Source organism: Chlorocebus sabaeus, chromosome 12 (assembly GCF_047675955.1).
Source record: "Chlorocebus sabaeus isolate Y175 chromosome 12, mChlSab1.0.hap1, whole genome shotgun sequence".
In the NCBI taxonomy this organism is placed as follows: Eukaryota; Metazoa; Chordata; class Mammalia; order Primates; family Cercopithecidae; genus Chlorocebus; species Chlorocebus sabaeus.
Window position 1 is genome coordinate 78,999,953 of NC_132915.1, and position 15,767 is coordinate 79,015,719.

Consider the following 15,767-nt stretch of genomic DNA (forward strand, 5'->3'; position numbering starts at 1 on the left):
CCCATTTGATGCTGCTCTCAACATCTGAACAGATGCCAAGGTTCAGTAGAGAAGCAAGCTGAGTACTAGCATGGCTGCGACAAATGGCCCAAGGCTGTGCACTGCAACTTCAGTGGGGACCACTCTCAGACCACACCATCTCCTCCTGGAGTTGGGCAGTGAAGTGGCCTTCAAGCAGAGGTTAAGCTTCCTGTTAAAAGCCAATTAAGAAGGTGGTAGGGCCAGAAGGAAGTGTTACTCAACTGTGAGGCTTGCCTTGAAGTTTGGACGCTGGATCTCAATCAGTATATAATTTCTCTAACTCTAGAGATTTGTGTTCTTAGCTCTGGCCTTATAACCTAAAGGTTCACAATTTGCTGTTTTGAACCATGAGCTCAGTGTTGCACACAAGTTCAACAATTCCTTTATTACCATTTTTAAATCCCTAAAAAAGTCCTAGAGGAGCTCCTATAGTTTCACTAAGTCCAGGTAATTACAAGCTGTAGAAAAGCTTTTAGGGGCCACATTATTCACAGCCTGCTCTCCCAAGATCATGTCAAATTCCTATGGTGACCAGAAGATTAAGCTACAACTAAGAGAAATGAAATTCCTGCTAACAAACTTTAAGGAAAAGAGAGTTGCAACAGCATCTGACAGAGTTTGCCAGCAGAGTAAAATCATCTGGAAAAAAACAAAGTATGGAACAATCTAGAAGAGCAATTTAAACTGCTCCACTCAGTTTAACAGGAAGCATGGCAATGGTATCTGCTCTCTGACTTGCTTAATTAAAACTGTATCTTATTCGAACTGCCTAACAGAAGTTGTTTGAGGACACAAGAACCAGATATAGGCCGGGCACGGTGGCTCACACCTATAGTCCCAGCACTTTGGGAAGCCAAGGTGGGAGGATTGCTTGAATTCAAGAGTTTGAGACCAGCCTGGGCAACATGGCAAACTACAAAAAATACAAAAAACACTGCCAGTGGTGGCCAGGTGCAGTGGCTCACACCTGTAATCCCAGCACTTTGGGAGGTTGAGGTGGGCAGATCACGAGGTCAGGAGATCGAGACCATCCTGGCTAACACAGCGAAACCCCGTCTCTACTAAAAATACAAAAAATTAGCCAGGCGTGGTGGTGGGCGCCTCTAGTCCCAGCTACTTGGGAGGCTGAGGCAGGAGAATGGCGTGAACCTGGGAGGCGGAGCTTGCAATAAGCCGAGATCGCATCACTGCACTCCCACCTGGGCAACAGAGCAAGACTCCGTCTCAAAAAAAAAAGCCAGTGGCACGCACCTGTAGCTTCAGCTATCTGGTGGGGCACTGAGGCAGGAGGATCACTTGAGCCTGAGAGATCGAGGCTGTGGTGACTGAGTGACAAAGTGAGACCCTCTCTCAAAAAAAAAAAAAAAAAAAAACCAGATACACACTTCAACCATTTATATTGTATGCTCCCTGAGGACAGGCACTACTATCCTGTGCTCTGGTCATAAAAAATGTTTAAAAAATAATGCCTATTCAATTAACTATCCAATTTAGTGAGGAAAAATAAAAATAAGTGATAAAAACTAATGATCTAGAAGGTAAATGCGCCAATAAGTTTAGACTTTTAGACTACCGTGGAAAATAGCTTTCAAAAATCAGATTACGTTTTAATCAATATGAAAAACCTTGACATAGGAAATAAGGAGTAATCAAATGTAGGAGGTACCCAGATGGCAAAATCCACAGCAGCCATTGAGGACTCAATGAATTTGGCACAAAATATGGCTGCCGCAAGAGGAAAGCCCAAATAATCAGGAAAGTATTAGGTAAAAGATGTTTCTACAATGCACCTGTCAGAGAAAACTCTTCTTTACTCTTTCTAGTCTTAGAAGAAAGACAGTTTTAGACAGAATTAAAACTGGTGGGCCTTAAATTACCACAGCATTAAGATACAAAGACCTGATTTAATGGATTATGGAAAATTATGATTCCATTTTGATGTAATACATATAATATATACATACATGTAATTTAATTTTTCTGTCAAACAAATCACAAGACTTTACATACATATATTTCTCAAAACCTACATTTCCTTTGAATTAAAAAGGCAAGGTAAAATGTGCTTCCCTAAGAGTAGCTCTCAAAAATCATTCAATCTCAGCTGGGTGCAGTGGCTCACTCCTGTAATGCCAGCACTTTGGGAGGCGGAGGTGAGCAGATGACTTGAGGTAAGGATTCAAGACCGGCCTGGCCAACATGGTGAAATCCCATCACTACTAAAAATACAAAAAATTAGCCAGAGGTGGTGGCGCGTGCCTGTAGTCCCAGAAACTGAGGAGGCTGAGGTGGGAGAATCATTTGAACCCAGGAGGCGGAGGCTGCAGTGAGCCGAGATGACGCCACCGCAATCCAACCTGGGTGACAGAGCGAGACTCCATCTCAAAAAAAAAAGAAAAAAAAATCATTCGATCTTCAAATTCCAAACCACAGATGATAGTTAACATTCTCCTCCACAGAATCATGGATGGCTAATCAGTCAAATCTCTACATGGAGCTATTAATCTCAAATACTACATGAAACTGTAAGAGGCTAAACACATTTTCTGAGCTTAAAAGTGAAATATTGGCTGGGCGCAGTGGCTCACGCCTATAATCCCAGCACTTTGGGAGGCAGAGGTGGGCAGATCATGAGGTCAGAAGATCGAGACCATCCTGGCTAACATGATGAAACCCTGTCTCTACCAAAAATAAAAAAAATTAGCCGGGGATGGTGGCGGGCACCTATAGTCCCAGGTACTTGAGAGGCTGAGGAAGGAGAATGGCATGAACCTGGGAGGCGGAGCTTGCAGTGAGCCAAGATCACGCCACTGCACTTCCACCCTGTGTGAGACTCAGTCTCAAAAACAGAAAAAAGAAAAAAAAAAAGTGAAATATTAAAGATACATCAAAGTAATAAATTAACAAAATGGTGTTTACTATTTAAATGCAAACGTAAGACTGTTTTACTTTGCAAGACAGTAAATTTATCTCAAATATTAAAATCCAAAAGTAAAAAAAGAAGAAAAAAATCTTCAAAGACAAGACAAGATGGTACTTAACCAGATAACGACCTGCAATCGGCACTGGCAGCAACTGTACAATCCACAGGTTCAACCAGATCTGCACGACGACAATGGCCCAAACCAGAGTAACGAAGTAGATGTCACTAGTTTTCTTCTTTCTAAGAAATGTTCCTATTTCAGGCCTTCGTCTGCCCAGAGTGGGTGAAGGGGAAGTGGGTGAAGGGGAAGTGGGTGAAGGGGAGGAAGGTGAAGGGGAGGTGGACAACGTTGGAGGGGATTCTCCCCTGTCCAATGCTTCTGAAAAGGGAAAGAAAAACACCACACACCGTATTAGTCCACATGAGGAAATGGGAATACAGAGCCACTCGTTAGGCTAGCCTGTTTCAGGCCTTCAAAATGTGCTGATATGGTATGATTACACTGGGTTAAAAAAGACAAAAGTATCTGGACCCATGTTTGCATATGCACTGAAAAACGTGGAGAATCACAATGCCAACAGAGCTTGAATCTAGAAGAGTAAGTTAGTTGGTGATAGAATTTGGAGTCATTAAAACAAAATACATGACAAAATAGGTGAGAATTATAATTATCCCATAAAACTTATTCAAACTATTTAAAGAAACAAATGCTAACATATACTAGAAATTCTGTATTTAAAAATCCCTCTTCTTTTAATAGAACTTTAGATTAGATGTATTTACATCCGTTTCTGACACAAGAAGACTTTTCAGTGTTATTTCACCTAAAATGGAACCAACTGATCTTACAAGAACCCAGGGCTTTCAAACAGATAGAAGATATAAAACATGAGTGAGATACAAAAACAATGACAGATTTCTTGGGTGAGGATTTTCAAATAAAGGAAACCATACTGGATTATTTCACATAAGACACCATTTCCTAACAATACAACCACCATGTTACGTTTTACTATAGGGTGTTATTATTTCTATTTCCTAGTTTTAATAAGATATACCACATACATCAGAAATTACATAACTCCTAAAGCAGCATTACTCTATATATACTAATGAAAATTATTAAGATCCTAAAACTTGCATTTTGCCTTCCATTAGAAAAAAATGTTAATTACAATAAAGTATGTCATGTTGAACATGTGGATTGTTAATTACAAAAGTATCATATGTCAGAAAGTCTAGAAAAAAGAGAAAAGAAGTAAGAACTCCCATAATCCCAACCTCACATTTTCCCCCTGGTCTTTTACTTAGTCGTAGCATGTTCTACTTATCCTTTCTCATTCTTTCTCTTCAGCTGAACGTCAGCTCCACCAGAGCTAAGACCTTGTCTATTTTGTTCTCCCTCCACTGAATTCCTGGCACATACAATAGTATCTCATATGCAGGAGGTGCTCACTAAATATGTGAATGATGACTTCCCTGTTGTTTCATAATTTTCATAAGCAACCACCCGCACAGTAGCCCACTAAGTGCTGTATCATAATTTCCTTAATGCTTTTCATGTTAAATGTTCAGTTATTAATAAATTTTTACTAGTGAGACCACTTGCACCCTGGTAAGTCAGCTCACCTCACCAGGACCAACATTCTACCCTTACAAGTTCAGGGCTAAGGCCCAAGCTAGTTAACAGATGCTTTTGTTTGACTCTGCTCTAAGTAGCTTTCTAATTTGGAAACTTCATGCTGGTGGGTGTGACAGATATTTGGAAGAAAGAGTCCAAAACCAAAACATCATTTCCTCTCCACTTTGGAAACATAATTCCATGTGCAAGAAAAATAAGTGTTCCTACTACACCAAATTCCTTTCTCTTAGCTGACATTTCGAAAGTCAGTTCTTCAAGGAGAATTCACTCTAAATATTCCCTAACTCCAAATACCTCTGGCACTAATGGACCTCTAAGCACAGACTAAGGTGGCCTTTTACATTCCAGAACTCTTCAAGAGAACAGCATGACTCTATAGGTGGTATATCTACCAGCTGGATCCCTCAGGAGCCTGCAGTTCCCAAAGCCAGGTCACACATGACAATGAGTCCAGAACAACCAGAGAGGTCTGTTTTAGGGGTCAACATATTAACACACGAAGCATGCAAACTTTCAGAGAAAGAATGACAGAGAAATGGATGACTGCAACATGGAAAATAAAAGTCCTCCCCAAAAAGAGAGCTGGGAAAAGGGAACAAAAGAAAGAAAAAAACAACAGGAAGAGACAGGGTAAAATAAAATCATGGAGGAGAACTGACAGTTGTAGAAGAAAGAAATGGAAAATAAGAAATCAAGATAAGATATGCAAAAAGTGGAGGGAAATGTGGGAAAGGTAAATGGAGACTGAGAAAAGGAAAATAAAAAGAAAGGAATGAAGAACAGAAGAAAAATAAGAAAAGCCTTTTTTAAAAAAGGAAAGAACAAAGAACTAAGATCAGAAACTCAAAAAGGTAAATAATTAAATGTATTTAAAACATGATATATGAGAACAAAGATGAGAGGGAAAAGGGCATAAAAAAAGGAACCAAAGAGAATAAATGAAGGATCAGCAGAGGTAGCATTTTGTGATGCTAGTGTCCTAAAGTTTACATTCTATGTACATTTCATTTTCCAGAATAACCTTGAATGTCACCAGAACATCAGTCACCTGCAGGCTGAGTGGAGAGCTGGTCTTCACTGCTTGATTCATACCCTGTGATAGAGATGGCCAAGTTTGCCAGAGTAGAAGCTGCCATGGAGATAACCTGCCCTGGTAACTCTGCCCCTGTAAAAGAAGCATCCATTTTCAAAACTCTTTAAAGTGGGAAATAATGGCTGCAAATTTAAACACAGTCCAATGTTTTCAACAACAACAAAATAAAATGGTTACTACTGACCCACTGAATAAGTGGTTCTTCACCAAGGAAGAATCATTAAGAATCGACATGAAAGTGTGCTAAAAAAGCAAATCCCTCGACTTTCTGTATACCTTTCTCCTTTGGGAACTTCATGCTGGTGGATGTGGCAGACACTATACATGTAAATTTGGAGTCCCACACTTATATTTGTTAACAAGTTCATTTTAATGCATACTTCTATTGAAAAACACTACCACATCAAGTCTGTGAGCTCCCTGATCTGTCTTAGGCTGTGTTGTATGACTAGGTCTCATCTTAGTACAAGACAGCCCACATTTGGTGATCATAATAAAAACATTCCACAAATGAGTATGTGAATATATGGGTATTATGCAAAACCATATAGATCTATAAATTACATAACTCAGTACAGGCAAAATCTACCACTTTAAAATCTAAAGGAACAACATGACCTTGTTTCATGTTATATATTTCCATGTTAAATTCCTAATAGGTAGTGCCAACCTCAATCATTTGCACTAAATTCAAGCAAAACATTCACTGGCAAAGGAGGTCTGTCAACCTTTAACCTTCTACAGCAGACAAGGAAGAATAGCTCACACATCATCAGGTTCTAGCACACTTTCTTGCACACTAGACTGGAGAGCTAAAAAATTGTATTTTTGGATTCCCCTGTAGCTAAGGTCTCACACGTGACAGTTTCTAACAAGCAGGTACACCTGTGCAAGACTTGAGAGCCTGAAGTGGCACACTGTAATCTGGAAGCCACAGAGCTCTCGCGTCAAACACAGTCTGTCAGGAAGGCACATAGTTTTTCTGCAGCAACTTAGCAGAAGTTCTGATGTCTGATCTCTAACTTCACAGTGAGCAGCAGCAGCCGTGGCCCTCTGCCCAAACAGTCCTTCAGTGTCACTGAGCATTTCTCCTGATTGCACTGCTTCTGCCTGTGTCAGATTCCAAGATTAGTTGTCTGGTCTTTCCAGAAATTCCATGTGCAAAAATTGTAAGCGCTAACCAATACCTCCTACTATTTATTTAAACTACCTGGAATAGATTCTATTGTTCACAACTAAGAACACTAGCAATTCCTAGTCACCAAATCATACACCCACACTCATAAAACCGAGACATTATTTTTGGTAGGCCAAGACTCAGTATAGTAACATAGGATTCTGCCACGCCAATGAAAAGAGCCATGACCCTTCAGAAAGCCGATGAATTTCAGCTCCAAATTAACTCCACACACCCAAATATCCAAGGCTGGCCCTCTCCCAGAAAGAAGCAAGCCAGAGCCTGAGGTGGGGCTCTTTGGTAGATTCAGACATCAGGATAAGAGTACTCACCTTGCTCAATCATGCCCTGTCCCTCCTCTAATAAATGCCCCTGTGACCTGAAAGAGTTTATTTTTAGATATGGTATCATATCTCTCAATATTAGAGAAATTCAAACTCATGGTCTGAGAGGAAAGCATAAGTTAGATTTCTGGATTAGGACCTTACTCTCCTGGCCTGTGTACCCAAGGTCCTCCTGAAATGCCAATAAGACAGCAAGGGTTGACAGAGAAAAACGGTCTTTCATTTCTTACATGTACTGTGTGCTGGGGAGAAAGATACAGACCCTGCCCCCAGGGAGTCTAGTAAAAGACATTAATTAAAGAACCACACAAATAAACGTGTGTATACAAATTACAGTTGCTATAAAAAAAAAATCCTGGGTATCTTGTGACATCCTAACAATATCCTGGGCAGAAGGAAAGCTGTGAGAAGAACCCAGCATATTGAAGACAGTGAAAGAAGGTCAGTGTGTCTGGAACACAGACAGCTAGTAAGAAACTCGTATCAAATAGACAAGGCTGGAGAGGTAAGCCAGATGATGCAGATCACAGAACACCGTATGAAGGACTTTAGTCTTTATTCTAAGAGGAAGAAGAAAGCACTGAAGAGTTTCAAACAGGACAGTAGTCTTTTTTTCACTGAAATTTTATTGAGATAAAAGTATACTCATATGCAGTTGCAAGAAATAATCCCAGTGTACCACCATTTGTCCAGTTTCTCCTGATACAAGATACAGAACAGCATCATCACTACAAGGTCTCTCATGTTGACCTTTTATAACCACACTCAACTGCCTCTCACCACCCTGTAAATAAATAACCTTTGAGATATAAGACCATTCCTGCTTGTCTGGAGAAAGAGAGACTAGAGGGGACCTATAATGGGTACAGGGAGATAAGTTGTTGCAGTACTATAGGAAAGACATGATGCCAGCATAGTCTATAGCCACAACAGGAGAGACGGGGAAAAGTGGCTGCGTTAAAGAAACATAGAAGAGTCAAAGTGGACCACACTTGGTGAGGAAGCAATAAAGGGAATCAAAGAGATGATGGTATCCAGGTTTCCAGACTATGGTTAGATAGAGAACATGTAGCAGAACTGGATGAAGATTTTTGGCATATTAGAGTTATTTTTAGACTTTCAGATAGAAGTTCCACAAACAGCCTGGGTGCTGTGGCTCATGCCTGTAATCCCAGCATTTTGGGAGGCCAAGGTGGACAGATTACCTGAGGTCAGGAGTTCGAGACCAGCCTGGCCAACACGCCGAAACCCCGTCTCTACTAAAAATACAAAAATTAGCTGGGCATGGTGGCTCATGCCTGTAATCCCAGTTACTCAAGAGGCTGAGGCAGGAGAATCACTTGAACCCGGGAGGCAGAGGTTGCAGTGAGCCTAGATTGCGTCACTGAGCTGAGATCACATCATTCAGCTGAGATCACGCCAGTCAAAATCACACCACAGCACTCTGCCTGGGTGACAGAGTGAGACTCTGTCTCACAAAAAAAAAAAGAAAAAAGTTCCACAAACAAACTGACCTATACCAGAGATGGGGCAAGACTTAGCTTCGCAGTAGTACACCCAGGGGGGATCTTTCCCAGGGGGAAACTTTGCCCCACTCAAGAGCAAAGTTTGGGAACACCTCATGGCCTGGGACAATACAGTAGAAAAACGAAAAACAAAAACAAAGACCTTCAGGTCAAAAATTTAAAAAATTAAGAATTCTCTCTTACATAAGATTACAGACTAGTCAAGGGTCTTGAATTACTAAACTGGCCTCTTCAAGAGTAATTTAATTAAGTTGTCACTCTTGGTCACTCATCTAGAGACACTGTAAGAAAAGTAAGTCCCTGGTCGGGCGCGGTGGCTCACGCCTGTAATCCCAGCACTTTGGGAGGTCGAGGCGGGCGGATCACAAGGTCAGGAGATCAAGACCATCCTGGCTAACATGATGAAACCCCGCCTCTACTAAAAATACAAAAAATTAGCCGGGCGTGGTGGCGGGTGCCTGTAGTCCCAGCTACTCAGGAGGCTGAGGCAGGAGAATGGCGCAAAACCAGGAGGCGGAGGTTGCAGTGAGCCAAGATCACGCCACTGTACTCCAGCCTGGGCACGCCACTGTACTCCAGCCTGGGCGACAGAGCAAGACTCCATCTCCAAAAAAAAAAAAAAAAGAAACAGAAAAAGAAAATTAAGTCCCTTGATGGTTTTTGCAAAATAACAAGATCATTGGATAACTCTTCAAATAATGGACTTTCAGTTCAGCTGCATTTTAACTTACATTTCTAAATGCCTACTAAGCATTCACTCACCAAATAGGCGAATAGGCTATATGCTGATATAAGAAACTAAGACCCTGGTCTCAAATTCAGTTTGATACTTAAGAGCTAATGTAAAGTAAGTGTAAACTGTTAGGGAGCAGTTTGGAAATCAAACCCATGCGGGGAGGTCTGGGAAAGGTTTCCAAAGGAGCTGTCTGACAAGAATATTGAAAGATGCCATCCTTTAAATCCATTTTAACAAAAGTGAGCTAGATAAAGAAGACAGAACAGTTCCACCTCAGAAAGGAAGCTCCTGAGAGACTGGTGTCTTAGAGGGCAGGGGGAGAAAAGTGTTTCAGGAAGACAAAAAAGCAAGTGTGAAGACACAAAGGCAAGCAAAAGCAGAGTGTCCTCTTCAAAGAACTCTAGGAAGTTCAATCAGGCTGGAAGATAGTGTGAATGAGAACAGCAGAGTAGCATAAGAATGCAGAGGGAAGCTGGGACCAGGGCACGAAAGGTCTCACATTTACTATGAGGAAGCAGCATGATTCAGTGGCTGGAAGCACAGGTGAGGAAAGAAGACTCCCCAGGTTCAAATCCCAGGTCTATTCTTACTACTTAGATGGCTATAGGCAAGTTAGTTAACATCAAGATGTCCCAGTCTCCTCATGTGTAAAAATGAGGCTTACATAAATGTGTATCTAATGTGAGAATGAAGTGAAACAATACATATAAAATGCTGGCTGGGCACAGTGGCTCACACCTGTAATCCTAGTACTTTAGGCGGCTTAAGGCAGGTAGATCAACCGAGGCCAAGAGTTCTAGACCTGCCTGGACAACATGGTGAAACCCCATCTCTATTAAAAATACAAAAGAATTAGCTGGGTGTGGTGGCACGCGCCTGTAATCCCAGCTACTTGGGGCTGAGGCAGGAAATCACTTGAACCCGGGAGGCAGACGCTTCAGCGAACCAAGACGGCACCACTGCACTTCAGCCGGGGCGACAGAGCAAGACTCCATGTCGAAAAATAAATAAATAAATAAAGTTTAGAACAACGCTGGGTATGTAGGAAGTACTCAATAAATGTTAGCTATCATCATCATCAATATCAGTCTATTGGCTTTGACAGTATAAACTAGAAGTAGAAGCCACTAACACTTCTATAGTATTTCTTTGCACCTCTCCTCCCCTTTCTACTTTATATTATAGCCATCTATTTTCCGTTAGTAGATATTTTTAGATCTCCCCACAAAGCTAAGCAAAGTATATTGTATCTATAGAGTAGGCACTGAAAGATTCGAGAAAAAGCTAAAACCAATCAATTAAATCTTCAAAACTGTGGCTTAAGGAATAACTCTCCAACTTGCTAATGGCACTAAAATATGCAGTAAATATGCAATAAAGCTTAGCTACATCAATGGAAGCTGCAATATTTTTCTAGCTAATACACAAATGACTCAGCAAATTTTTCGAGCACTTCAAACTTCACAAAAGCATGAAAGGAGTAGCACATACAGAAAATCAACAAAGTATTTGAAAATTATGAATACAAGATTTGGCAAACTGCTTTTATCCAACAGATCTGTACTTTAATGACTTCTGTCTTAGTGATACCCTTCAGCACTTCAAAAACCTCAAGGAATTGGCCTGGAATCAGAGTCCAAAAAAAACCAAAAAACAACAGTCCAGGCAGGGAGATGATAAACCTAACAGAAGAATGCCAGGACTGAGACTCTTGGCCAAGTTGTGGTATTAGAATGGTATTAGATTTAAAAGCCACAGCTAAAAATAGGCACAAAAACAAGGGAACATAATCTTGGGACTCAAGGACTGGAGAAAAAAAAAAAAAAAGGAAAGAGCATCCAAGGTTTCAGGTATCAATCCACCCAGAGGCAGGGCCAGCATTAAGCAGAAGCCAAATAACAGGGATCTACACAAATCCAAACAAGCATGCTACTGACATTAGCAGCCTAGCACCAGGGGACAGAAACTCAAAGAGTCTGGCACACAAGAAAGAGACCTCAGGTCAGATAGTATCTGTCAATACAGCAACTCAATGATGAACAGACTAACCTTTTTAACAGGCATTGGTAAATATACTTTAAATCCAGTCTAAATAACGAGATACTTCTTGATCCACTCCATTCCTTTTCACAGATATAGCAGCAGTTAACAGAAATACATCCAAACATGCTTATTGGAAGGAGGCACTGCATACCAACTAAATAAAACCTCCCCAGCCTGCAAAGTTCCCTTTGAAGAAGGCTTCTGTTTCCATTACTAATGTGGAAAATACAACTCCCTCTCAATGGTTTCTAGTATCACGTCACAAGGGCCTGCAGATGGACCAGTAGACTTTTCTCTAGGCCTGTTTAACTTGCACTATCAGAACTGGGGAGTGTGAGGGGAACAGTAAAACATTTGGTTTGCTCCCTTTTTCCAATTTGGGCTTGACTGAACCAAACTTGTTCATATCTCATGCTATCCCAAAACAAGTAAGGCAACTATCAGGATTTGTCTCTGCAAAGACATTTCTAGTCATTTACAAACAATTACCAATGCCAGGAGGAACAGCACTCAGCAGTACTCGCTGGTACTTCTCAGGCTGGGTACCCAGGCTATTATAGATATATCTGATGCTTGTTTCACTAACTTTTGAAGAAATTTCTTATACTCAGAAAAAATGGCTCTCTGAGCCTAAGTTTCTTCATTTGTAAAATAAGTATAACACCAATCTCACTAGACTGCTAAAAAAAATTGAGCATTTTTAAAGAGTCTAACACAGCCTTGCTTATAGGAGATAACGATGCTAGTGTCCCTCTTTCCTCAGACGCCAAGGGAACATACTGAGGGTGGATTCCAGGTGCCATGGTTTGAGTGTTTGTCCTCCAAAACTTGTGTTAAATTTAGTTGTCATTATCACAAGTATTAATAGGTAGGACCTTTAAGAGGTGATTAGGCCATCAGGGCTCAGTCCTCATGGGTAGGATTAATGTCATTACAAACGGGTGAGTTCAGCCCCAGTCCTCTCTTGCTTGCCCTTGTACCACGTGATGACACAGCTAGAAGACCCTCACCAGATGCCAGCACCTTGACACTGGACTTCTCAGCCTCCAGAACTGTAAGCCAATAAATTTCTGTTCATTGCAAGTTACCAAGTCTGTGTTACTCTGTCACAGCAGCACAAAACAGACTAAGACATAAGGTTTCTACTAAGTAAGGTTTCTGGGATCTAGGAGGCAAGGAAGCTAGGTCATGTAGTTGTGTTAAGTCAACAGGACCAATATGGAAAACTGAAGGAGCTGACAACTACAACTGATGCAAGAAGGACAAGTAGTCAATACTTTTTCAGGATGACTGACACTTACTCAAAGAGCCTGGGGAGGGGAAAGAACACTGGGCTTAGGGTCAAGAACCTACGTTTATTTATTATCATTATTATTACTTTTAAGACAGGGTCTCACCTCTGTAGCCCAGGCTGGAATACAGTGGCATGATTACTACTCACTGCAGCCTTGACCTGGGCTCAAACAATCCTCCAGCTTCAGCCCTCCCAGTAGCTGGGATTATAGATACACACTACCACACCCAGCTAATTTTTATTTTATTTTATTTTTATTTATTTATTTTCTGTAGAGACAGGGTCTCACTATCTTTCCCAGGCCAGGCTAGTCTTGAACTCCTGGGCTAAAGCAATCCTCCTGCCTTGGCCTCATAAAATACTGGAATTATAGCATGAGCCATTATGCCTGGCCAAGGACCTAAGTTTAAATCTTAGCTCCACTAGTCACCTGTGTGACTGCAGGCTAGTCAGTTAATCTCTAGAAGTATCTTCATCTGTAAATGAAGATACCATCTATCGTACAAACATTTATTTGTATGGGTTCTGTTTTGTTTGCTTGTGGATTTAAAAAGATAGCACATTTAAAAGCACTTAAAAGTTCTTGGCGGCCAGGCGCGGTGGCTCAAGCCTGTAATCCCAGCACTTTGGGAGGCTGAGATGGGCGGATCATGAGGTCACAAGATCAAGACCATCCTGGCTAACACGGTGAAACCCCATCTCTACTAAAAAATACAAAAAACTAGCCAGGTGAGGTGGCGGGCGCCTGTAGTCCCAGCTACTCAGGAGGCTGAGGCAGGAGAATGGCGTGAACCCAGGAGGCGGAGCTTGCAGTGAGCTGAGATCCAGCCACTGCACCCCAGCCTGGGTGACAGAGCGAGACTCCGTCTCAGGGAAAAAAAAAAAAAAAAAAAAAAAAAGTTCTTGGCTCACGGCAGGCACTTAAATATTCTTCCCTTATTATCTTAAGCTTTTGGGAAATACTATGTTAGAACTTCTCAAGTCTAAGAGGAAACCACTGAGTAAGACCCTTGGGTTCAGAAGGAACCACTGAAACTAACTCAGCAATGATTCACAAGAAGAGTTTTCTGAGGCTGAGGTGGGAGCACTGCTTGAGCCCAGGAGTTCAAGCTGCAGTGAGCTATGGTCACACCACTGCACTCCAGCCTGGGCAACAGAGCGAGTGTCAGTCTCTAAAAACAAAAATATGAATAATAAATAGAAGAGTATTCTGGGTCTAGGAACCAAACTCAGGCTTTGAATTCTGATGAAATCCAGGACTAATTCTGTGAGTCTAGTGAACCACAGATCACGAAAGTTTCTACAGCACAAAACCTTCAAAGCTCAGAAGACACACAGAAGGATACTCACACAAGTGACTGGAAAACAAGAGCAACTGACACAACGGGACATTGGAAATGACAAGGAAAGAGCAGATGCACACATTGTCGTGGCAGTATACTAAAGCAGTCCCGTACCTACCTATACTACAGTGACATCTACAGCAGGAAACTATAAGTATAAGAGAAGGGCTGTCCCATTACACACCAGATGATTTGAGTTCTGATTCTTAAACAGAAACAATGTTCTTAGGGGCAAGAAGAAAAAAATACTCAGAAATTTAGAAAAAAAAAAAAATTTAAAAGATTTATTTTATCATGAGGATTATTTAGACTAGAAGTCCAGAAAGGGATTCTAGATCAGTAATCACCTATCTTGACGCAGGTTGAAATGAGAGTAAAAGAAAATAAATACAATCAAGATTTCCAAATCTGTACTCAACATTTATTCTGTGTGTCTGTGATTTCCTTCCTTGTCATAGCCGGTAATACAAATAACAGCAATCTGGCTTGCATATCAGCATATCACTATTCTAAGTTTACGGCTGGTAATCATCATCGACCATGGTCTCCTTTTCCCCCTTGCTCAAAAATTAGTCTTAGAAGTCTTATCCTTACAGTTTTCTAGGCTGCCGTCATTAGATGACTAGAATTTACACCGTAGAGAAAACAGAATTGCAACCTTTGGTTTAGACCTTCATTACTTATATTTTTATAATAATTACTTACTTGGCCCTGGACAAAAGTAGTCACAAGGGGAAACCAGTCTGGGGTAAGGGGTAAAGGGTAAGCAGAGCTGTCTGAGTCACTTGCTATTAGGTGAACGAAACACAGGAGATAAAACTAACCAGAGAAACAAGTCGAAACTGCCAAGCTTTCTACAACAGTTGCCAAAACAGGAAATTTACTTCCACTAGGCAGATATATAACCACAGAGTTTAACAGATTATAACCAGAAAGACAGGCTGAACAAAGAAAACTTAGACACCAAAATATAAAATAAAATAAAATAAAATCCTCCCTATTTTCCACTGTGAGAGAGATATGTAGTTAAGGTTACTTTGCTTCAGGTATTTTAAAATTCTAAATATATATTTGTAAATAAAAATATGGCTTACAATTGCTAGATATTACTCATTTATCAAATAAAATAATAAAAAGCAAATTAATTTTTAAAAACTTTTGCAAGGTACCTGTACAAACACACCAGAGTGCCACAAACAGCCTCATGATTAGAATAAAATGAAGACGTTAAAAATAACGCTGTATAAGTGTATTCATTGACACAGAAAGTTGATCATGACATAATTAAGTTTAAAATGTGGGTTACAAAAGAGAATGTTCACTGTAATCTAGTTTTTTGTGTGTTTTTAAAAGTCTGAAGGCAAAACAACTATTAGTTAACATTTTGGTATAATCTGTAGACGGTGAGATTTTGAGTGATTTTTAGTTTCTTCCTTTTGTTTCTCTGTATTTCCTCACTTTACTGCAACACACATATTATCTGAGAAATTAATTCTTTTTAAAACATACTGCAGCTAGTAATCTGCTCTTGGAGTTTATTACAGCCATCAGAAAGAAGCAAGGAGCAAAGTATTGGTCAACTACAGAAGCTTTGTGTTCAAACTTACCTCTCCAGTCACAGCTGC

General features: G+C 40.6%; 1 protein-coding gene across 1 annotated transcript in view; it reads right to left on the minus strand.

Annotated features, from left to right (window-relative positions):
* Positions 1-15,767, minus strand: part of TMEM245 (transmembrane protein 245) — a 105,331-nt gene that overhangs the window by 72,183 nt on the left and 17,381 nt on the right. The window contains exons 4-5 of the mRNA XM_037983358.2: positions 5,635-5,751; positions 3,075-3,323 (exon numbers count right to left, since the gene is read on the minus strand). Coding sequence (XP_037839286.2) covers positions 3,075-3,323; positions 5,635-5,751 — 366 coding nt within the window. The remainder of the gene's footprint in view (positions 1-3,074; positions 3,324-5,634; positions 5,752-15,767) is intronic.